This window comes from Tamandua tetradactyla, chromosome 18 (assembly GCF_023851605.1).
Source record: "Tamandua tetradactyla isolate mTamTet1 chromosome 18, mTamTet1.pri, whole genome shotgun sequence".
Taxonomy (NCBI): domain Eukaryota; kingdom Metazoa; phylum Chordata; class Mammalia; order Pilosa; family Myrmecophagidae; genus Tamandua; species Tamandua tetradactyla.
The window spans coordinates 24,670,968-24,694,264 of NC_135344.1; the positions used below are offsets into that span (position 1 = coordinate 24,670,968).

General features: G+C 41.0%; 1 protein-coding gene across 1 annotated transcript in view; it reads left to right on the plus strand.

The window, feature by feature from the left end:
- The first annotated feature begins 3,871 nt into the window (after positions 1-3,871).
- Positions 3,872-23,297, plus strand: part of FECH (ferrochelatase) — a 44,834-nt gene continuing 25,408 nt past the window's right edge. The window contains exons 1-3 of the mRNA XM_077135379.1: positions 3,872-4,132; positions 8,693-8,819; positions 21,287-21,406. Of these exons, the coding sequence (XP_076991494.1) occupies positions 4,066-4,132; positions 8,693-8,819; positions 21,287-21,406 (314 nt within the window). The 5' untranslated portion in view covers positions 3,872-4,065. The remainder of the gene's footprint in view (positions 4,133-8,692; positions 8,820-21,286; positions 21,407-23,297) is intronic.

Consider the following 23,297-nt stretch of genomic DNA (forward strand, 5'->3'; position numbering starts at 1 on the left):
TTCCAAACTTACCTGAATTGAAAGGAACATCTAGGCATCAGAATTGGGGGAGGGAGGAAACCTCAAAGGCTAGAGCTGTTTGGTTAGGAGAGAGGGTAGGGGGAGAAGCGAATTGGATCCACATGAAGGCACCAGGGGCTTTTTAAAAAAAGTTGTATTAAAGTACAGAGAAAGGATATATACCATAAACATGAAGCTCCATGAGTTTTCACCTAGCCCCCAGCATGCTTGTGTGGAGACAGGAAGGTAGGTTTGGGGGCAGACCCCTGCAATAAGTGGAGGCATCAGAGTGCTGCCCTTCCGTGAAAAGAAATCTAGAAAACTGGTCCAATAGCCCAGAAACTGGAGGAAAGCTTACCTTCTTGGGAATAACGTGTGTTTAAATTTAGACATTTTGTAAGACACAGGAATGCCAAGCTGTGAAATTAACCCAGAACTCCCTTGGATCGTGGCAGAAACAAACCCGAATGACTCTGCAGGGACCCTTCTTCCACCACCCAGGGAACAGAACCCTGGAAAGAAAACCACTCTTGTGGAATATGAGCACCAATATAAAAAACCACAACCCATAGGAGGAGATGAGGGCGTTTAGTCATGCAGTATGTGCCTTTGTACTAGATTAGGAGCTCCAGTTTATTCTCCACATGGCAAATAAAATTTAAGAGTATCACTCTGCTAGATAGGGATAACTCTAAAGCACAATTTTTTATTACATACAAAATTCTACAGAAATCAGCTTGGATTTCCTTCCACTCCTGCCACGTACTCTGCTCAAGCCATATTGACTCTGCTATTCCTTAAATACCTATAATGTGTTCCTGCACTTAGTCCCTCTGTTGGCAAAACCCTTCCGCCAAGAGGCCTCCCGCACTCCCCTCGCTTCTCTGTAATGTCACCTCTGCAGAGGGGCTGTGTCTGACCGCTCTACTAAAAATAGCAGTCCTGCCCCTCCATTCTTTGCCCGAAGTTATATATCTTTTGTTTTTGTTTGCCTTGCCTCCCAGAATGTAAGTTCCATGAGGGCATACCCAGTTCACTGCTGGACGTCCAGTGCCTGCCACATGGCTGATGTGAGTGGGTTCTCGTATATATTTGTTTAATAAATAAATGAGCTACTAGAGTTGTTTCTCATTTACTTCCTAAGGTCCACGTTGCCTATGGCATATTGCTTTGCTTATAGAAGTTCAGTACATACATGTGAATGGATTAATAAGCCCCTGTGTGAGTAAGTAGGGTAAGCCAAAATACCCGTCTGCTGGCCTGGATTTGGTGGCCTCTTTGTTATAAAAGGATTGTGGGAACAATTGATCAGATTTCAGTGAGTGATCCTGACAGCTCATCATTTGTTCTACCACCCGCAGCCCCCCCCCCTTTTTTTTTTCTGATTAAGGAGACATAGTTGAGTAATCTACATTTAGTTTGTGTAGCTCAGAGGTGCCAATCATGGCAAATAACAAATTAGGGGATTCTCTCCCACCCTCCTTCCCCAAATCATTGAGCTGAAACCGACAAATTCATTTTACTCAGGCCCACAGGCTGAACTCAGTGTTATCTGTGACAGACTAATTAAGTCACCCAAGCTCAGGCAAACCCTGCCCAAGTGGCTGAGCCCAGGCTTATCTGAGTTGGCCCAGTGATTGCCTTTATACTTCTGTTCACTAAGGAGATTGGTATATATTTGTGTGAGAAATGTATTTACATATAAATGAAAATATATAAATATTTGGAAAGGACCCTAATAAATTTAGCATATGTCAGCTTTATTTCATAAGAACATGAAAATTTACTCATTGAGAAGCTGTTAAGTTTGATATTTGTAAGTTATAAGCCATGGGTTAGAAATAACAATTGTTATGGTACTTTCTGTTGGGGAAAAATAATGAAATGCTGTTTTCAATGATAATTTATGAGTCATAATCTGTGTTTCAGAAGATTTTATAGAGGAATTTTGAATGAGACTTTAAAGTAGCAATAAAAATGGAAGTAGTTTGTTTTGTTTTGTTTTTTTTACTATTATTATTACTTTTATTTCTTTTCTCTATATTAACATTCTATATCTTTTTCTGTTGTGTTGCTAGTTCCTCTAAACCGATGCAAATGTATTAAGAAACGATGATCATGCATCTATGTGATGATGTTAAGAATTACTGATTGCATATGTAGAATGGTATGATTTCTAAATGTTGGGTTAATTTCTTTTTTTTCCGTTAATTAATAAAAAAAAATGGAAGTATAAGATGAGAATAAACTGAATGAAATGGCACTAATTCATTTTTTAAAACTATTATTTTGATATATTTAGCAGCATATTTGCTAGCTCCTTTCTCCTTTCTGGTCAGATCCAAGTGTAACCTGTCCCAACAGCTGATCTTTGTCCCTGTGACATTTGGCTCTTTTATGCCTCGTCACTAATCATCAGCATTTCCTTGGGAGGGCCAGCAGACCCTTGTTATCTCCACTTAACAAGAAGGGTGCAGCACTGCAGACCAGAGGGGACAGCTCATCTAGGGCCTCCCAGAGGTGGTCGACAGGAGCACACACAGTTCAGATATCTAAAACCCTTGGCCTTTTCTAACTCTCTGGGCTTGTCTACATTTCTTCCAAAATGTGGAGCCTTTCTATGTGGTTCAGGTATTAGGTAGAAGAGTATATTATCCATAAAGGTCACCTCTTTAAGAGGGTGACTTAAAACTAGCATACTTTTCGTTGTAAGATTAGAATATTAGTAAGAGGTATTAGTAAGAGAATATTAGTAAGAGGACGACAGTATAATATTTGGAACACATTTTTCTGTCTCTTTCTCATGGGACATCTACTTGGACTTGGAAGATCATATAGTAAGACAAAACGTAATCCACTGAATTTGACACTGGGCATTTAATTATAAGGAGGACTAACTTTAATAATAAACTAATTCAACTCAGCACGGTTTTTAGCAACAGAAAACTGGTTTTCAACTCAATCTAGACTCCAGTTGCTGGCAGTGTTTCTCATGGCGTGCCCCTGCTACAGCGAGGACTTCCCTGACTGGTCCTTTCAGTTGCATTTGTGCCCCCTTTCACATTCTCCCTCGCCTTGTGTCATTCTTTTCCTCTAACACTCATCATCATCCAGAACACTGCACATTTTTATTATTTCCTATGTCTCCATTAACCCCATGTAAGCCCCTAGTCTTTGTCTACTACTGTTTTCCAAGGGCCCACAGTAGGTGCTCAATATTTGTTCAATGAATGATGGATGCCTGAGACATTTCTGTACCAAGCGCTAGTGTTGCATTCCGCGATGCATCACGCACTGAACTAACTGCTGGGCGAGCCGGCGGAGGGTGGCAGTGCGGAAATGCCCCGAACCAGGCCTGTGCCGGTGCCCCCTGCTGCCGCCGGGCGGACGCGCTGTCAGGACGCTCCGAAACGATACTGGCAAACCCCATCATCGCTTCCAAAAAGGCATTTGCCGGCCTGCACTTTTCTTAAGACTTTCCTGTTAACAGTATAATGTTTGTTTTTTTTTTTGGTCCCACCTGTAAAATTCTGCTACTTAAGAGCTGCTACGGAGAAAGTGAATAAATATGAGTGTCTAATAGAAAAAATTTCTTTTCCTATTTTGAAAATAACAAAAAAAGTCGGCACATTGGGTTGCAACTTCACAGGCAAACGGAAGAATTGAGGTCAAAGCACTCTCTAATCTAGCTAATCATGACGGAAATGTCCGGGAAGTCCCGCGCGGAGTGGTAGTTCCAGCCCTCCCATCCCAGGGCTCGAGCCGGGCTTCAGCGCGCGGACCTCGCGGCGGTGACAGCCCAGGCGGCACCAGTGGAGCTCTGGTCCCTTCTCCGGCAGGGGCGGGCTCTCCGCAGGGGCGTGGCCTCTCCCGGCCCCGCCCCGCGGCCTTACCCGGCAGGGCAACGAATAATCCCGTGTGCTGCGTGGGCGCCGGGTCTGCCGCGCGAGATAAGGAGGCCGGGGTGGGCGTGGGGAGGCGCTCCCAGCTCGGCGGTGGTGGGGGCCGGCACCTGAGCGCGCCGCCGCAGGAGGAACCCAGCTCCCGTCCGAGGCTGCCCCGGGAATGCTCTCAGTCTGCGCAAACATGGCTGCGGCCCTGCGAGCCGCGGGCGCCCTGCTCGGCCATCGGCGTAAGTGGGGCTGTCGCGGCCGCCGCCGAGGCCGGGTCCCCGGCGAACCCCGGGGTCAGTGGGCAGCTCGACCCGAGCAGCGGGCCTGGGGACTTCGAGAGCGGCGGCGGGATGCGCGGGAAGCTGCGCGCCGCGGGGCGAGGGGCGTCGCGGAGACCCGCCAGGGGTCCTCCTCTGGGAGGGGCGGGGAGGAGCCGCGGTTCACCTGAGGACACCGGAGGCCCGGGGGCGGGCGCGCGAGGCCTACGGGGCAGCTGGGTGGCGGTGGAGCAGTGGCTGACTTACTCAGAGTCTTAGTTTTTCTTATTTGTAAGATCGGGATAACGATGGCACCCATCTAGTCAGTCACAGGGTTGTTGCGAAGATTGCGGGAAGAAAGGGGGGTTAGGCGCCTGCCACAGAGAGGACCGTAACGTGGGCATCATCATCATCCCCGTGGGCTCTGCCCTGCTACCCTTCAAGGGTGTCGTAGGCCCACGGGGAGGTTCCCTCTGGTGATGGAGGTCATCGTGTACCCGCTGCTGCTCTGACCTAGCCCCTGGCGTCACCAGGTGCTCACAGCTCCTGGGCAGTGGGTCCCATTGCGGGAAAGACTGAGCACGTGTATTCTAGAGACACTTGAAGAACAAGTGAGACCCATTAACAGCCTCACACACTTCTGATGCAAACCGTGAATGTGTGAGTGTCCACAGGATGAGCTGATGGACTCTGGCTCAGACATGCTTGGGTTGGGATACTAGATCTGCCCTATTCCTGAGCCCTTAAACAAGGCACCCAGCTAATCTTGAACTTCACTAAATGTAAAAGTGGAAAGGTAATGCTTCATAGGATTGCCGTAAAGATTAGCAGTATACAGGTAAAGCCTGGCACAGTTTCTGGAACGCACAGACCCTCAGAATGTTTGTTGTTATTATTATACAAAAGGCTGCCACTTACCAAGGTGCTTAATGCATTTGACGGGTGACTGGACTCAGATTCTCCACTTCATCAGTTTGGCACCTACTTGAGAGGGAGTGGAGAGAATCCACTCTGAGCTTCCCTATTCTCTTACAGGTGCCCTTGTTAGGAAAATAAAAAGGTTGCAGTTGCAATGAAGATCAGCTCACTCAAGGGCACGGGGAAACAAAAGACCTTATCTTTTAAGAAGAGACAGCAGCCCTCTTTGTCAGTAATAGGGCTGGGAAAAAGTATTGAATTTTTTCTTTTATCAGTCCTTACTGTGGCAAATGAAGTCTGACCGTCTCTAGATTTGAGGTCATGAAACAATTATTAAATTATTATTTAAATCATTTTTAGTCCAGGTTATTAGTTACTAAGTGGAAGGATTAAAAAACCATAGCAGAAGTAGATTTCAAGTCCATTTATGTTACCAACTCTGGTTTTAAAGTGTAATTGTAATGCTTTAATCATTTTAGTCTATAAGGATTAACATTATCTGAGTTAGAAAAAATTTAGTACTTCTGAAAATGAATTCTGAAAGTAAAGGTGGAAAAGCAAAGTTTTACAGTCCAAGTGTTTAGCGTAATTCAGAATTAATAAGAAGCTTCCTGGGAGAGGCCATATTTATATATATTTTATTAGAAAATTGATGGAATAATGGATTACTATTTTTCTTTGTGCTTTTTGCTTTCCATATCTTTTTTACAATGAGTATATGTCTTTTGTAATCAGAAAAAAGTTTTTTCTTACAGAACAAAAAAAATCAGTTAAAAACAGTTAAAAAAACAAGAGTTTATTAATAGCTACAATATAGAACCTTATTTCTATTGTTAATTTTTAAGATGATGTATATTTCTGTAAGTAGTTTTTGAAATAAACCTCATCTCCCTTGTAACAGAAAAGGACTGTATTATGTAGTCAAGCAGTTGTATACCCTGCCTCACTGCCACGCATCCAAAATATTTAAATAATTTGGTTTTGAAGAACCAGTTGATTCCCATGAACTTCTTAGGACATGGGTGTATTTTTGAATGATTCACCTTCTGTTACACACTTTTGTTTTTTCAGATTGTTTCTCTTCTGCATATCCCACAGGTTTATGACTTTTATTGTCTATAAGTCTTCTAAAGGTAGACCAGATGTCCATGTGAAGAGTAGTCTCAGAATTATCAGAATTATGTGGTCTAAGTCCACATTATTGCACATTCTTAACCTCTTTGCTTAACCACATGCAGTGTGCTGAGCCCTGATCTTGGGCTGGAGATATGTATTTTTTCCTAATCATCATAACAGCCCTGCAAGGTTGGCCTTATCACTATTTTACAGATGAGAAAAGTGAGGCTTGGCTGTTCACTGAGTTGTCACACATGAGATTTCTGCTCAGATCCGTCTGTCTTCAGAACATGAACTCTGCACCACACAGTGCTGTCTGTGCCTTCTCATTTCCCTTCTGCTGTGAGCCTGGTAGATTCAGGAGTCTCAGTTGGTCCTTTGTTTGAATGATTTCTTTAAACTCTAGGAGGGAAACACCAGTCTTTGGTAGGGAACACTCTTTGTTTTCCTGGAGCCTTCAGGTCATTAGAGGAAGGGAGTATTTTGAAGTCCTTGAGGGGTGGCTGTTTTAACCCTAAGTCCTGAGTAGAAGGGATCCCTTACTGGCAGTGGCAGTCACCTCTCTCAAAATTTGGTCAAATGTGAAAAAGAATTTAGCAGGTAGAGAGCATGGCAGATAGTACTAGGAAATCCTAATATAACAACTAATCACGTTTCTGTCACACACACACACACACACACACACACACCCCTGCCCCCTGTCCCCTGCCCCCTGCCCCCCTGCCCTCTCCTTTTTAGGTCAGCAGGAAGAAATCTCATTTTATTTCCAGCAGTCAGATTATGGCAGTCACCTCTCTCAAAATTTGGTCACCTGTGAAAAAGAATTTAGCAGGTAGAGAGCATGGCAGATAGTACTAGGAAATCCTAATATAACAACTAGTCAGGTTTCTGTCTCACACACACACACACACACACACACACACACACCTGCCCCCTGCCCCCCTGCCCTCTCCTTTTTAGGTCAGCAGGAAGAAATCTCATTTTATTTCCAGCAGTCAGATTATGGAATGTCAAAGTTATATTTTCAAACCCATGGAATATGATACAGTCTCATTCATATAAGGAACTGTGTGAAATTGTGGCTTGATTGAGAACTGGTTAAATCTCATTGTGCAGTTTAGAATTGAACTTGTGTAAAATAAGGAGATGCAAGTTGGCTTGAGACTTCATTTGAATGTAATTGAACTTCTTTAAGTCAATCTTTACGCTTCCACTTTGAGTTAATAAGGATTACTCAACGCAACCTCACGTAATTGGCTCTGTTGGGAATGTGCACAGTCTAGACAGATGGAAATCTAAGCAGCCTGGAGATGCCATTTTCCTATACTTTATAGACATGCTGGGTTGTAAAGCCAAATCAGATCAAGTATAGTCCCTGCTCTCCAGAAACTTACAAATGGCTCTAATGCTGGCACTGATATTACATGACAGAAGTTTTGCAAAGTGCTTCACTTGTCTTGCTGCTTTAATCCTCACAAGAATCCTGATAGCAGGGTGTCATCATCCCCATTTTACAGCTGGGGGAACTGAGGCTTAAAAAAATTATAATCTGGCCCTAGGTCACACTGCTAGTAAGCAACAGAGATGGCTTCAGAGTTCTTGCAAAAATATGGCCCTGAGAGTTGCCTCTGGTCTGCAGACTTCCCTGCCTCTCTCCCACCGCGGGCTGTGTCCTGTGCTGGGGACATTCTCGTGTCTCCAGGCATGTAGACATCCCAGCCTGCAAGACTCCGTTCCTGCCCTTGCACACAGCCACCCCTTGGCCACCCTTCAGGTCGAGAGTGCTTACACTGATGTAAGATATGCCCTCAGGATGGACCCAGGAAAAAGGCCTTCTGGGAACCTGGAGGGAATTCTGCGACTGGGAGCCTGGTCTGCAAGGAGGGGTATGGACTCTGGGTGGGAGACGCTCTTTGGCCTTGTAGCCTCCACATCACGTGGGTCAGGGTGCATCAGGGGAGGGCCAGAGGGAGCCATCTAAAGCCAAATCCTTGTCAAGAACCAAGGATCACACTGGGGTTATCAGAGCTGGTGCTTTATTGGGGAAGGCTTGTGGGCATAAATGAGATCCTGTGCAATTAGTTGAAAGCACGTCCCAATTTTCATGCCTTAAATCAATGGTTCTTAACCTTTTCTGCAGACCCCTTAGCCTTTCCCTTGAGCAGCATGCCATCATCTGTAACTTTCTTAGCTTTTATAACATGCAGAGATTCTCATAAGAATCGTGCCAAAGTCTGCAGCTAAGGCGGCGAGAGGAGGTGTGTGTAGTCTCTAAAAAGCCTCCCTGAAGATTCTGATAAGCTATCCCAGGGGAGCAAACTTCCACTCCACCCCCTTGGAGATTTACTGCCTTAAGTGCCTTTACCCGCCTGCAGAGAAATGCTGAGAAAATCATCTCTGGTATAGCATTTCTTTAAATTTGAAATCCTGGAATTATGTTCTGAGTACCTTTTCAAAATAAAGTACTTTTCAACTAGATTTCATGCTAACATTTTCATTTTGTCACAGTGGGGCACAGTTGCTCGGGGACCTGTCAGCAGTGGAGGTGCTGGTCGGTTGTGGCAGTGTCAGCAGCGGCCCCAGGAACATCCCAGCGTGTCAAAAGTACAAAACTTCAAGTTCAACCAGATAAGAGGTATGAAACTAATTTTAGGTGGAAATAAGGATTTATCTTTATTGATGCAAACACCAGTGGATTTAAGCTACCTGGGAGGAAAGTGCTGGGAAAACCTAATACATAAAGAGCAGTATATTATTTTCTTGGCTTCCTGTCACTGGCTGTTAAGCTACAGATTTAATTCCCATGGGGCTTTTGTTAAAGGACACATAGTTGAGTACAAAGAGTCTGCAAGTCATATAGGGATGCTGCACAGAACGCAAATTATTTGTATGCTGGAAAGATATTTACAAGCCCAACAATTATAACCATGAAATGTATGTTCTTTACAGGGTGAAGAGTATCTAATATACCAGGAATTTCTGTAGTAGCCGCCACCATTGTTTTTCATTTGTTAGCACAGTGAACGTAATTTTAATGATATAGTATAGTTTATAATTTATGAAAGAAATAAAGTACCTTGTCCCATCTCATCTCTTCTCTTTGCTGACATCTGTTGGTAGGCCTGGCACTGCTGCAGAGTAGCCTCTTCAATGACAGAAGCCACCACTGTTCTCAGGTCCCCCTCTGGTACAGAGGTAGCAGATGTCTTTATAAAGGGAAGTTGCTCAGGGATAAGAAACTATGCTCTTAGCATCAGGATGAGTGAATGGAAGAAAGCCTGCTGGGTCAGGTATTGTTCTATGGAAGTTAAGCAGCAATGGAAATCAGATGTTCTTAGTTTGCATGTGTCATTTTTCACTGTGTGATCATGGGTACGTGTTTTAATACTAAGCACACTCAGGTTAGCCTGGGGGAGTGGGATGGAGGGTGTTAGGAGTAGGACTCCAGTCATCTCATCTACAACTTTCTGCCCTCTCAGTGATGGATGGACCTTAGTGAGCGAGACAGGAAACAGCCTCCACCTCCATTCTGGTGGGGTGCCAAGCAGGCCCCTTCCTTCCCTCACCTCACTGCCCCCTCCCCACCCCACTTTTCTCACCTCGGCCACAATATAAAGTATCTTACTACTTCGGGTTTAGAACACGTATTTGAAGTAAAGTGCATAACTGATTTGATGTCGAACCCTGAAAGAAAAATTTTTTTCATTTCCATTTTATCCCAGTGATAAAAAGTTAGTGATATAAATAGCCTTAATGTGACATTATTAAAATTAAATAAAAATTTAAAAAATTAAATGAAAATTTTGTAAGTAACTTTAGATCATATTTATACAAAGGAAATGGGTTCATTATATAAAGTCTAAACAAATATAGACAGGCAAGAAAATGAAAAGATTTTTTGAATCACCAATAATCTCACCTCCCAGTATTTTGTCTCTATATCTACCAGTATCTACTCAATACATACTTACCAGAATGTGATCATCTTGTACCTAGTTTTTATAACTTCGTATTTTTGTTGGCCATCATATAAATATAAATATTCTTCTATAGTATTTTAATAACTTAAGAGTGTAAGGTATTAATAATAGGATGGTACATGGGAGTGTCTTATCTTTTATGCATGATTGTTCTGTAAACCCACATCTTCTCTAATAAAGAAAAGAAAAAAGAGTACTAAGGGGGAAAAAAGAGTATTTAATGAAATTGTGATTTATTCATCCAGCCCTGGAGTGTGGAACATGTGGGTTAGTTCTAGTTTCTAGATATTAGAAATGAGGATGGCAGACATCATGAAAGCGTTGTGCTGCTTGGTGCTTATATCAGACCAGACTGAACAACGCTAGGCTGAGAGCTGTATCAGAGCTGTGGTCGGCAGACTTTTTCTGCAAAGGGCCATAGAGCAAATGTTTTAGGCTTTGTAGGCCAGGTGGTCTCGGCTGTAGCTACTCAACTCTGGAGTTGAGGGGAAAGCAACCGTGGAGAATGCGCACATGAACACACGAGGCTGTGGCCCAGTAAACCTCATTCCCAGAAAGAGATGGCAGGGTGTGTGTGTGTGAGCAGATTTGTCCACAGATCCTCGTTGGCCACCCCTTTTCAGAGGCAGCGTGGAGCCACAGGCCAGTTAGGTCTTTTAGGTTTAATGAAGATCTGGGGTTTTTGTTTCTTTTTCTTGATGCTGACTACATACAGCAGAAAAGAATTATTCTGTTTCTTTATTAATTGATCAGCTATGTACATTTAATAGTTCAAAGGGAGATCCTCATATTTTAAGCGTCCCAGAATATAAAAATGGCAGAAGTTGAAACCTGAAAAGCTAAGAAGCTTCGACTATGTTTTCTTCTGTACACTTTCACATTTAAACAGAGGGGACTCGACTGTTCAGACCTCGGTCTCAGATGGTCTTTGTCTAGAGAGGAGGCGAGACGGAGACCCTTGACTAAAGCTTTGCGCTGCGCATTCTGGCATGGAGGGTGTCGGCTAGAGCACAACTAACGTGCCATTTGTCACGCGCAGCACAGTTTTGAATTAACTGATGTGTATTTAGGTATTTTCCGATCATGTGCTTGTCTTTCATGTATAATATGAACATGAGTTGGCAAAACAGTGGGCAGGGCTGTGTAGTGTCCCATTTAGTGCTGCTGTGGCTCTGAGCTCAGGTGTTAGAGATGAAAAGCAGAATTCTAAATCCTGTCTGAACACTGCACCCTCTGTGGCTTAGGTAGGTTTCCTAGCCGGGGGTTTCTTAACCAGTAATCTGTTAACTGGCAGTCATCCATGGAAAAATGCACTTATTGTGAGTCACAGATTTTGAGGGTGAAAGACAGGATCTCAGGAGAGCCCTGGTGGACTAAGTAGAAAGATTAATGAATGTTATAATTTCACAAAATAATGAATCTGGAATTTCCAGGTGTCAAGAAAAAAAAAAAATGAAACACCAGTTAATTTAGTGATAGTTCTGGTCAGGGTGAAAAAGTTCTAAAGCAATAACATTTTTATTGTAGTTGCTTGGTTTAGCAAAGAGGGCTTAAAGACTGGTTCTCAGTAGGGACTGGACTGTTCCCTCCCCATCCCCCGTGAGCTGTTTTGCAATGTCTGGAGACATTTTTGGTTTTCACAACTTGCGGGGGTAGTGGGGAGGTTACTGGCATCTAGAGGGTAGAGACCAGAGAAGCTTCTAAACGTCCTGCACACAGGCTAGCTTACAGAACAAAGGGTTGTCCTGCCCAGAATGGCCTTAGTGCCGAGGCTGGAAACCCTAGTCTAGCACAACGATGTGAAAAGTGATCTTAGTTTATGTTTATTTAGAAAATCCCTGACATTGTAATGCAGTGTTTCCCTCTCCCCAAGAATTGGTTCTTTTTTTTTTTTTTTTAACTTTTTTTATTAATTAAAAAAAATTAACAAACAAAACATTTAGAAATCATTCCATTCTACATATATAATCAGTAATTCTTAATATCATCACATAGTTGCATATTCATCATTTCTTAGTACATTTGCATCGATTTAGAAAAAGAAATAAAAAGACAACAGAAAAAGAAATAAAATGATAATAGAGAAAAAAAAAGACTATACATACCATACCCCTTACCCCTCGCTTTCATTTACCACTATTTCAAACTGAATTTATTTTAACATTTGTTCCCCCTATTATTTATTTTTATTCCATATGTTCTACTCTTCTGTTGATACAGTAGCTAAAAGGAGCATCAGACATAAGGTTTTCACATTCACAGAGTCTCATTGTGAAAGCTATATCATTGTTCAATCATCATCAAGAAACATGGCTACTGGAACACAGCACTACATTTTCAGGCAATTCCCTCCAGCCTCTCCACTACATCTTGAACAGCAAGGTGGTATCTACTTAATGCGTAAGAATAACCTCCAGGATAACCTCTCGACTCTGTTTGGAATCTCTCAGCCATTGACACTTTGTCTCATTTTACTCTTCCCCCTTTTGGTTGAGAAGTTTCTCTCAATCCCTTGATGTTAATTCTCAGCTCATTCTAGGGTTTTTCTCAGTCCTTTGATGCTGAGTCTCACCTCATTCCAGGATTTCTGTCCCACATTGCCAGGAAGATCCACACCCCTGGGAGTCATGTCCCATGCAGAGAGGGGGAGGGTGGTGAGACTGCTCATCATATTGGCTGGAGAGAGAGGCCACATCTGAGCAACAAAAGAGGCTCTCTTGGGGGTGACTCTTAGGCCTAAATTTTAAGTAGACTTGATCTATCTTTTGTGGGGTTAAGTTTCATGTGAACAAACTCCAAGACTGGGGGCTCAGCCTATAGCTTTGGTTGTCCACACTGCTTGTGAGAATATCAAGAATTCAACTTGGGAAAGTTGAATTTCTCCCCACTCTCACCATTCCCCAAAGGGGGCTTGCAAATACTTTTCCAGTCACTGATCAAATCATTCTGGGATTCATCGGGGGATCACTCTGGACAAACCAACAAAATCTCATGTGCTACCTGAGATTCCAAGTACTTATGACATTCAATCAAACTATCTACATGAGTTATATTAGGAAATGCTCTAGTCAAAATCTAAATTTTGTAACAAATGAACATTTTTTGCTTTAGTCTCACACATAAGGTGACATTTAAAGTATTGGTTATCTATTTTCAGCACCCTGCAATAATGACAATCTTTGTTCTTCCTCATGCAAAAACATTTTTAAAATTTGTACATTGTACATTTCACTATTGTTATACACTCTAGGCATTCCTAGATTATACCATCTCAATCTTTAACATCTATCTTTCTTTCTGATTTCAATATGTCCCCAGCCCTCCTCCCTTTATCATTCTCACATGCAGCTTCATTCAGTGTTTTAACATAATTACATTAGAGTTAGGTAGTATTGTGTTGTCCATTTCTGAGTTTTTGTATCCAGTCCTGTTGCACAGTCCATATCTCTTCAGCTCCAATTACCCACTATCTTACCCTATTTCTATCTCTTGATGGTCTCTGTTACCAATGACATATTCCAAGTTTATTCACTAATGTCGGTTCATATCAGTGAGACCATACAGTATTTGTCCTTTAGTTTTTGGCTAATCTCACTCAGCATAATGTTCTATAGGTCCATCCATGTTGTTACATACTTCATAAGTTTATCCTGTCTTAGAGCTGCATAATATTCCATCGTATGTATATACCACAGTTTGTTTAGCCACTCGTCTGTTGATGGACATTTTGGCTGTTTCCATCTCCTTGCAATTGTAAATAATGCTGCTATAAACATTGGTGTGCAAATGTCCGTTTGTGTCTTTGCCCTTAAGTCCTCTGAGTAGATACCTAGCAATGGTATTGCTGGGTCGTATGGCAATTCTATATTCAACTTTTTGAGGAACCGCCAAACTGCCTTCCACAGTGGTTGCACCATTTGACATTCCCACCAACAGTGGATAAGTGTGCCTCTTTCTCCACATCCTCTCCAGCACTTGTCATTTTCTGTTTTATTGATAATGGCCATTCTGGTGGGTGTGAGATGATATCTCATTGTGGTTTTCATTTGCATTTCTCTAATGGCCAGGGACATTGAGCATCTCTTCATGTGCCTTTTGGCCATTTGTGTTTCCTCTTCTGAGAAGTGTCTGTTCAAGTCTTTTTCCCATTTTGTAATTGGATTGGCTGTCTTTTTGTTGTTGAGTTGAACAATCTCTTTATAAATTCTGGATACTAGACATTTATCTGATATGTCATTTCCAAATATTGTCTCCCATTGTGTAGGCTGTCTTTTTACTTTCTTGATGAAGTTCTTTGATGCACAAAAGTATTTAATTTTGAGGCGCTCGCATTTATTTATTTATTTCTTCAGTACTCTTGCTTTAGGTGTAAGGTCCATAAACCCACCTCCAATTATAAGATTCATAAGATATCTCCCTACATTTTCCTCTAACTGTTTTATGGTCTTAGACATAATGTTTAGATCTTTGATCCATTTTGAGTTAACTTTTGTATAGGGTGTGAGATACGGGTCCTCTTTCATTCTTTTGCATATGGATATCCAGTTCTCTAGGTACCATTTATTGAAGAGACTGTTCTGTCCCAGGTGGGTTGGCTTGACTGCCTTATCAAAGATCAAATGTCCATAGATGAGAGGGTCTATATCTGAGCACTCTATTCGATTCCATTGGTCAATATATCTATCTTTATGCCAGTACCATGCTGTTTTGACCACTGTGGCTTCATAATATGCCTTAAAGTCAGGCAGTGTGAGACCTCCAGCTTCGTTTTTTTTCCTCAAGATACTTTTAGCAATTCGGGGCACCCTGCCCTTCCAGATAAATTTGCTTATTGGTTTTTCTATTTCTGAAAAATAAGTTGTTGGGATTTTGATTGGTGTTGCGTTGAATCTGTGAATCAATTTAGGTAGAATTGACATCTTAACTATATTTAGTCTTCCAATCCATGAACATGGTATGCCCTTCCATCTATTTAGGTCTTCAGTGATTTCTTTTAACAGTTTCTTGTAGTTTTCTTTGTATAGGTCTTTTGTCTCTTTAGTTAAATTTATTCCTAAGTATTTTATTCTTTCAGTTGCAATTGTAAATGGAATTCGTTTCTTAATTTCCCCCTCAGCTTGTTCATTGCTAGTGTATAGAAACACTACAGATTTTTGAATGTTGATCTTGTAACCTGCTACCTTGCTGTACTCATTTATTAGCTCTAGTAGTTTTGCTGTGGATTTTTCAGGGTTTTCGACATATAGTATCATATCATCTGCAAACAGTAATAGTTTTACTTCTTCCTTTCCAATTTTGATGCCTTGTATTTCTTTTTCTTGTCTAATTGCTCTGGCTAGAACTTCCAACATGATGTTGAATAACAGTGGTGATAGTGGACATCCTTGTCTTGTTCCTGATCTTAGGGGGAAAGTTTTCAATTTTTCCCCATTGAGGATGATATTAGCTGTGGGTTTTTCATATATTCCCTCTATCATTTTAAGGAAGTTCCCTTGTATTCCTATCCTTTGAAGTGTTTTCAACAGGAAAGGATGTTGAATCTTGTCAAATGCCTTCTCTGCATCAATTGAGATGATCATGTGATTTTTCTGCTTTGATTTGTTGATATGGTGTATTACATTACTTGATTTTCTTATGTTGAACCATCCTTGCATACCTGGGATGAATCCTACTTGGTCATGATGTATAATTCCTTTAATGTGTTGCTGGATTCGATTTGCTAGAATTTTGTTGAGGATTTTTGCATCTATATTCATTAGAGAGATTGGTCTGTAGTTTTCTTTTTTTGTAATATCTTTGCCTGGTTTTGGTATGAGGGTGATGTTGGCTTCATAGAATGAATTAGGTAGCTTTCCCTCCACTTCAATTTTTTTGAAGAGTTTGAGCAGGGTTGGTACTAATTCTTTCTGAAATGTTTGGTAGAATTCACATGTGAAGCCGTCTGGTCCTGGACTTTTCTTTTTAGGAAGCTTTTGAATGACTGATTCAATTTCTTTACTTGTGATTGGTTTGTTGAGGTCGTCTATTTCTTCTTGAGTCAAAGTTGGTTGTTCATGCCTTTCTAGGAACTTGTCCATTTCATCTACATTGTTGTATTTATTAGCATAAAGTTGTTCATAGTATCCTGTTATTATCTCCTTTATTTCTGTGAGGTCAGTGGTTATGTCTCCTCTTCCATTTCTGATCTTATTTATTTGCGTCCTCTCTCTTCTTCTTTTTATCAATCTTGCTAAGGGCCCATCAATCTTATTGATTTTCTCATAGAATCAATTTCTGGTCTTATTGATTTTCTTTATTGTTTTCATGTTCTCAATTTCATTTATTTCTGCTCTAATCTTTGTTATTTCTTTCCTTTTGCTTACTTTGGGGTTAGTTTGCTGTTCTTTCTCCAGTTCTTCCAAGTGGACAGTTAATTCCCGAATTTTTGCCCTTTCTTCTTTTTTGATACAGGCATTTAGGGCAATAAATTTCCCTCTTAACACTGCCTTTGCTGCTTCCCATAGATTTTGATATGTTGTGTTTTCATTTTCATTCGCCTCGAGATATTTACTAATTTCTCTTGTAATTTCTTCCTTGACCCACTGGTTGTTTAAGAGTGTGTTGTTGAGCCTCCACGTATTTGTGAATTTTCTGGCATTCTGCCTATTATTGATTTCCAACTTCATTCCTTTATGATCCGAGAAAGTGTTGTGTATGATTTCAATCTTTTTAAATTTGTTGAGACTTGCTTTGTGACCCAGCATATGGTCTATCTTTGAGAATGATCCATGAGCACTTGAGAAAAAGATGTATCCTGCTGTTGTGGGGTGTAATGTCCTATAAATGTCTGTTAAGTCTAGTTCATTTATTGTAATATTCAAATTCTCAGTTTCTTTATTGATCCTCTGTCTAGATGTTCTGTCCATTGATGAGAGTCGGGAATTGAAGTCTCCAACTGTTATGGTAGATGTGTCTATTTCCCTTTTCAGTATTTGCAGTGTATACCTCATGTATTTTGGGGCATTCTGGTTCAGTGCATAAATATTTATGATATGTCTTCTTGTTGAATTGTTCCTTTTATTAGTAGGTAGTATCCTCCCTGTCTCTTTTAACTGTTTTACATTTGAAGTCTAATTTGTTGGATATTAGTATAGCTACTCCTGCTCTTTTCTGGTTGTTATTTGCATGAAATCTCTTTTCCCAACCTTTCACTTTCAGCCTATGTTTATCTTTGGGTCTAAGATGTGTTTCCTGTAGACAGCATATAGAAGGATCCTGTTTTTTAATCCATTCTGCCAGTCTATGTCTTTTGATTGGGAATTCAGTCCCTTAACATTTAGTGTTATTACTGTTTGGATAATATTTTCCTCTACCATTTTGCCTTTTGTATTTTATATATCGTATCTAATTTTCCTTCTTTCTACACTCTTCTCCACACCTCTCTCTTCTGTTTTTCGTATCTGTCTCTAGTGCTCCATTTAGTATTTCTTGCAGAGCTGGTCTCTTGGTCACAAATTCTCTATTACTTTTTGTCTGAAAATGTTTTAATTTCTCCCTCATTTTTGAAGGACAGTTTTGCTGGATATAGAATTCTTGGTTGGCAGTTTTTCTCTTTTGGTAATTTAAATATATTATCCCACTGTCTTCTTGCCTCCATGGTTTCTGCTGAGAAATCTACACATAGTCTTATTGGGTTTCCCTTGTATGTGATGGATTGCTTTTCTCTTGCTGCTTTCAAGATCCTCTCTTTCTCTTTGAACTCTGACATTCTAACTAGTAAGTGTCTTGGAGAACGTCTATTTGGATCTTTTCTCTTTGGGGTGCGCTGCACTTCTTGGATCTGTAATTTTAAGTCTTTCATAAGAGTTGGGAAATTTTCAGTGATAATTTCTTCCATTAGTTTTTCTCCTCCATTTCTCTTCTCTTCTCCTTCCGGGACACCCACAACACGTATATTTTTGTGCTTCATATTATCATTCAATTCCCTGAGCCCCTGCTCATATTTTTCCATTCTTTTCCCTATAGTTTGTTTCTTTTTGGATTTCAGATATTCCTTCCTCCAGTTCACTAATTCTAACCTCTGTCTCTTGAAATCTACCATTGTAGGTTTCCATTGTTTTTTTCATCTCTTCTACTGTATCTTTCATTCCCATAAGTTCTATGATTTGTTTTTTCAGACTTTCCATTTCTTCTTTTTGTTCATCCCTTGCCTTCTTCATGTCCTCCCTCAATTCATTGATTTGGTTTTTGATGAGGTTTTCCATTTCTGTTCGTATATTCAGAATTAGTTGTCTCAGCTCCTGTATCTCATTTGAACTATTGGTTTGTTCCTTTGACTGGGCCATATCTTCAATTTTCCTTGTGTGATTTGTTATTTTTTGCTGGTGTCTGGACATTTAATTACCTTAATTAGTTTATTCTGGAGATTGCTTTCACTTATCTTACCTAGGGTTTTCTTGCTAGATGAGTTTGTTGTCTATCTGTTCATTGACCTTCGGTTCAGCTTTTTCTGGGCCTCTAGCTTAAGTTTTGTTTAACGGAGGGTAATTTTTCAGTTCTTCTTTTCTTGTTTCTTGTCCTGCTTGTAAGGTGCCTTTTCCCTCCCCACCCTTAGGAGGATCTACATAGGTATTACAGACTCCAGCCGGGTTTTCCCGGACTAAGCTGGCCTCCTTTTAGGGGGAAGGAATAACCTGCATCAGTTTCCCCTGAGTGTGAGACCCAGCAGGTTGAAAGACTTTCCTGTGAAGTCTCTGGACTCTGTTTTTCTCATCCTGCCCAGTATGTGGCCCTTCTCTGTCTGTGGGTCCCACCAGCAAAAGATGTTGTGGCTCCTTTAACTTTGGAAGGCTCTCCTTGCTGTGGGTGTGCTGGAGACAGAGGAAAGCACTGGTTTTAATGGCTTCAAATTGCGAAGCCCTGGGGACTGAATTCCTTGAGAGAGGGATTCCACCTGAGTTGCGTTTCACCCCTCCCGTGGGGAAGGTTCAGGCGGGAGACAGCCCTGAAAGCAGCCTGTTTCTGCGTATGCTTGGGGCCGCTGCAGCCTGTGTAATCCCGCCGCTGAATCCAGAGGCAGCTAAGCCTCTGTAGAAACAGCCACAGAAGGCTCCTTTTCGTCCCCTTTCCTCTCCTTCGATTAGCCCAATAGGCGACCTCCGCCTTGACCAGTTTCGCCTGAGCTGGAGGCCTATTTTTAGTAGTCAGAATTTGTTTATTAATGCCACTATTGGTGTTTGGTTGGACTCAGTCTCTGCTACTATTAGAGTTTCTTTCCTTTCCCTCCGGGAAGCCACCTGTGGGGGAGGGGCACCGGGCGCCGGGCGCTGCGGCTTGGGGAACTGCGCGCGGCTTGGGGAACTCACTATTCCAGGGACTCGCAGCCGGTCCATCTGGTCCAGACTTGGGTACGCTGTGTGTCCGGTCACTGTCGTGGCTCTGGGAGCTGTTCTGCACTGTTTCTGGTTATCTAGTAGTTGCTCTGGAGGACGAACTAAAACGCGTGCACACCACTAAGCCGCCATCTTGGCCCCCTAAGAATTGGTTCTTAACTCTGAAAATTTAGGCAGAGAATTAAGATTTCTACCTCATTCATCTACAGTGTGTTTGATCAAAAACGGTTCCCACCTGTGTAAATTTGACACTCTGTTGCCTGATGTTATTAACAGATGTTGTTAACATTTGTCAAAAACTTGCCAATTAAAATGTCATCATAATATCATTAGTTTTAGAACATGTTAAGAACAGTCTTCCAAACAAGTGCACCTCAGCAGGTTTGGTTTAGTCTCTGCAGTAGCTAGAGGAGGTCTGATGTAGATTTAGAAAGTGGACCCCCAGCATTTGTAATAATAGTGTTTGGGGTAAACCTCAGGCTGATATTTCTCAGATGCTCTATTAAGAATGAATGGAGAGTATATCCATCCAATGGAATGTTATTCAGCTACAAAAACGAATGAACTTCTGAACTTGCTGTGACATGCATGAACCTTGAAAATGTTGTGCTAAGTGAAAGAAGCCATATATAAAACGCTCCCTATTATATGATTCCTTTTATATGAAATGTCTAGAACAGGCAAATCCTTAGAGACAGAAGGCAGATGAGTGACTGCCTGAGGCTGAGGAGAGGGGCAAATGAGAAGTGGCTCTAATGGGTATGGGGTTTCTTTTTGGGGTGATGAAAATATTCTGGAATTAGTGGTGGTGGTTGCACAATCTTGTGGCTATACTAAAAACCAATTAATCATCTTAAAATGGTGAATTTTATGGTATGCATATTATACCTTAATTTTTTTAAATGCCACACACACACAAAAAACAACAGAATAAAAAACTAATGAATGGAAGAAATACTGCTTCTCCTTTAGTTCCCCCACCCACCACGTGGTTGGTGCTTGGAGTCCTGTCATCTCACAGCTCTGGGAAGCCTCCCAGCAGGCATTTGGTCAGGCCAGGGGTAGGTTCAGGAGTAGAGAACTCTTCCTGGTCTGGCTCTCTGTGGGCGGCGGAGGCTCCAGAGTTGCTCTGGATTTTAGCAGTTTACATTTTTGGCGTAGTTTTTTTTTTTTTTTTTTTTTTAATTTACCAGATTGCTTAATTTCAAAATTTTCTTATGGAGTTTTACTTTCTTTTTATAACTTCTTCTTTCTCATTCAGTACATGATTCTTTACCCTTGGAACTAATTTGAATGAATTAGAACAATTTCTTGCAGGAATTATCTAAGAAGTGGGTTTAGATAAAGAATGAAGAGACAAATATCAAGTGAGAAATGTAGTCTATCATAGCAAGAAACAGTGAGGAGGAAATAAACGCAGGGACTGGAGAAGGAAGCAGAATAGCAAGAAATAATTTAATAATTGACCAGAGAGAAGGAAGCTAGTAAACAAATGAGAGATGGGGTGGTATTATACTTGGGAGGTTTTGAAAGCATGGTATCTTTGTTCAGGGCTGAAAGTTTAATAGGGACTCATTTTGAACCAGGTGAAAACCAGCATCACCAATGAATCTAAGAGGAGGGCCTGTGTGATGGCAGTTTCGAGATCTGTAGGCCTTGACCTTGCATAATTGATTAGATGAGTGTTTGCTAGCTTAACCAAAGTTCTACCTTAGAGAAAAATAACATGTGTTACATTTTATTTTGTGTAGGAAGCCCAAAACTGGAATATTAATGTTAAACATGGGAGGCCCCGAAACCCTGGGAGAAGTTCATGATTTCCTCCTGAGGCTCTTCTTAGACCGAGATCTCATGACGCTTCCCATTCAAGAGTAAGATGTGTATGCATATAACAGCTACTCGTTTTTTATAACTTATACTGTGTATTTTGCCTTCCATGTATTCTCAATTCTAGTTTCATAAAAAATAAATGATTTCAATGGATATCTGGTAGAGGTTAGAGCAGCATTCTTATTTTCTGTTAGGTATCAGAAGGAAATGATATTGGAAGAGTTACAGAGGAGGCAGAAAGCTATGTAGCCAGATTTCTCCTTGAACCCTTTTCTCCTCATAGCCCTAGAAATTGCAGTTGTCTTGGTATAGCCAGAGTGCCTTTGAAGATATATTTGTACTGTACATTTAGCAGCTGAAAAACCTTCAGTGAAGCAATGATTATTATTCATTTGTCCTGTGAATGTGGACTGTGGCTGTCCTTCCTCCATTCCTCTCATCCTTTTTTTCTCTTCTTTGTATTTTTTTTTTCACATAAGGAAGCATTTATTTGAGGTTCAACATGAAATCATGCAAATAAAATTGATATAAACACAAATCCACACCAAGGTATAACACAGATAGCAAAGGACAAAGTAAAAACAAAAAAAACTAAATGGCAGCTACATTTAGCAGGACAGTTGTGTCTTGTACACCAGAAAGTCTTTTGTAAATAGTCATCTTAGATCAACAGAAGACCAGTCTTCAACATCGTCTTGCAGGATGGGTTTCTTTAGCATTTCCTCCAACATCTTCCTTTGGTATGGCTGGTAATTGTTTTGGTGATTGCCCCCTCAAGATGCCTTGCCATATGTGCTCTGTTGCCTGCTGTAGTCTGCATATCCCTGTCCGTATCCATAGTTCCTGTAGTTATACGCAGTATAATCATATAATCAATATAACCATAGCCACTAAAGATAGTTCTGTCACCACCATAGGCACTATTTAATTTCCATATCCTTGATCATAATAGATATTAAATCTTTGGTTCCAGTTTTGGCCCTGATCGTCCTCGACCCCTAGTCCCACCTCGTTCAGTAGCTGCAGCTCTTCTTCCCCCTTTCTGTTGTTGCTCTTGCTGCCAAATAACTCTTTGAGTTGTGCAACTTTGATTTCACACTTCCCAGAACCAGTTTGATAATATCTGCTTTCTAATAATTTCTTTACTGGTTCCTCATCTGTATGTGATAAAACAAAATCCTCTTCTTTCATTTGCTTTCGTATCTATGGGAAGTTCATCCTTTTTCTTTTAAAATAGTTTTTGTAATGAAAAATTAATAACATATGTATGATAAAAATACAAATTGTATACAGGTTTTTAGAGGAAGTGGCAAGTGTGTCTTTTACCTTGGACTCCAGCCTCTCAGTTACTCTGTGAGAGACAAGCACTGTTGTGTTTAGAATGGTCCATGCACATTTAAATGTACACATACACACATACTCGTATCCTCCTTCCCATCCCTGCCCTTTTTTTGCACAAATATGAATGCACTAAGAATATACTTGGCATTTTGCTATTTATTTGTTTATTTTTAAATTAGCAGTGTATCTTGGAGATTATTTGGATTTGCTTTTACATGATTGTGTAGAATTGCATCATATGATTGCACCTTAATTTATTTTGCCAGTGCTTCACTGATGGACATTTAGTTTGTAGCATTGCAGTGAATAGAGTTGTATATACATCTTTGCTAACATATGCAAGTATGCATTTTTTTGCATTTTTAATAGTATTAATGTACATTTTTTTAAATTCAGAGAAATGTGTGCTTCCTATGCTTTATATCCTAGTTCCTGCCAGGTGCAGAATCAAAAGTAATAGCTGGCAGTCAAACAGGTCTTTGCATGGATGTTTGGTGTCCTGAATCTTCAGGGCATGCTGCTACTATAAATTGTGGTGTGGAGGGGGGTACGCCTCAGAGATACTCGCTTTTTCTCTCTGATCTAGCCCAA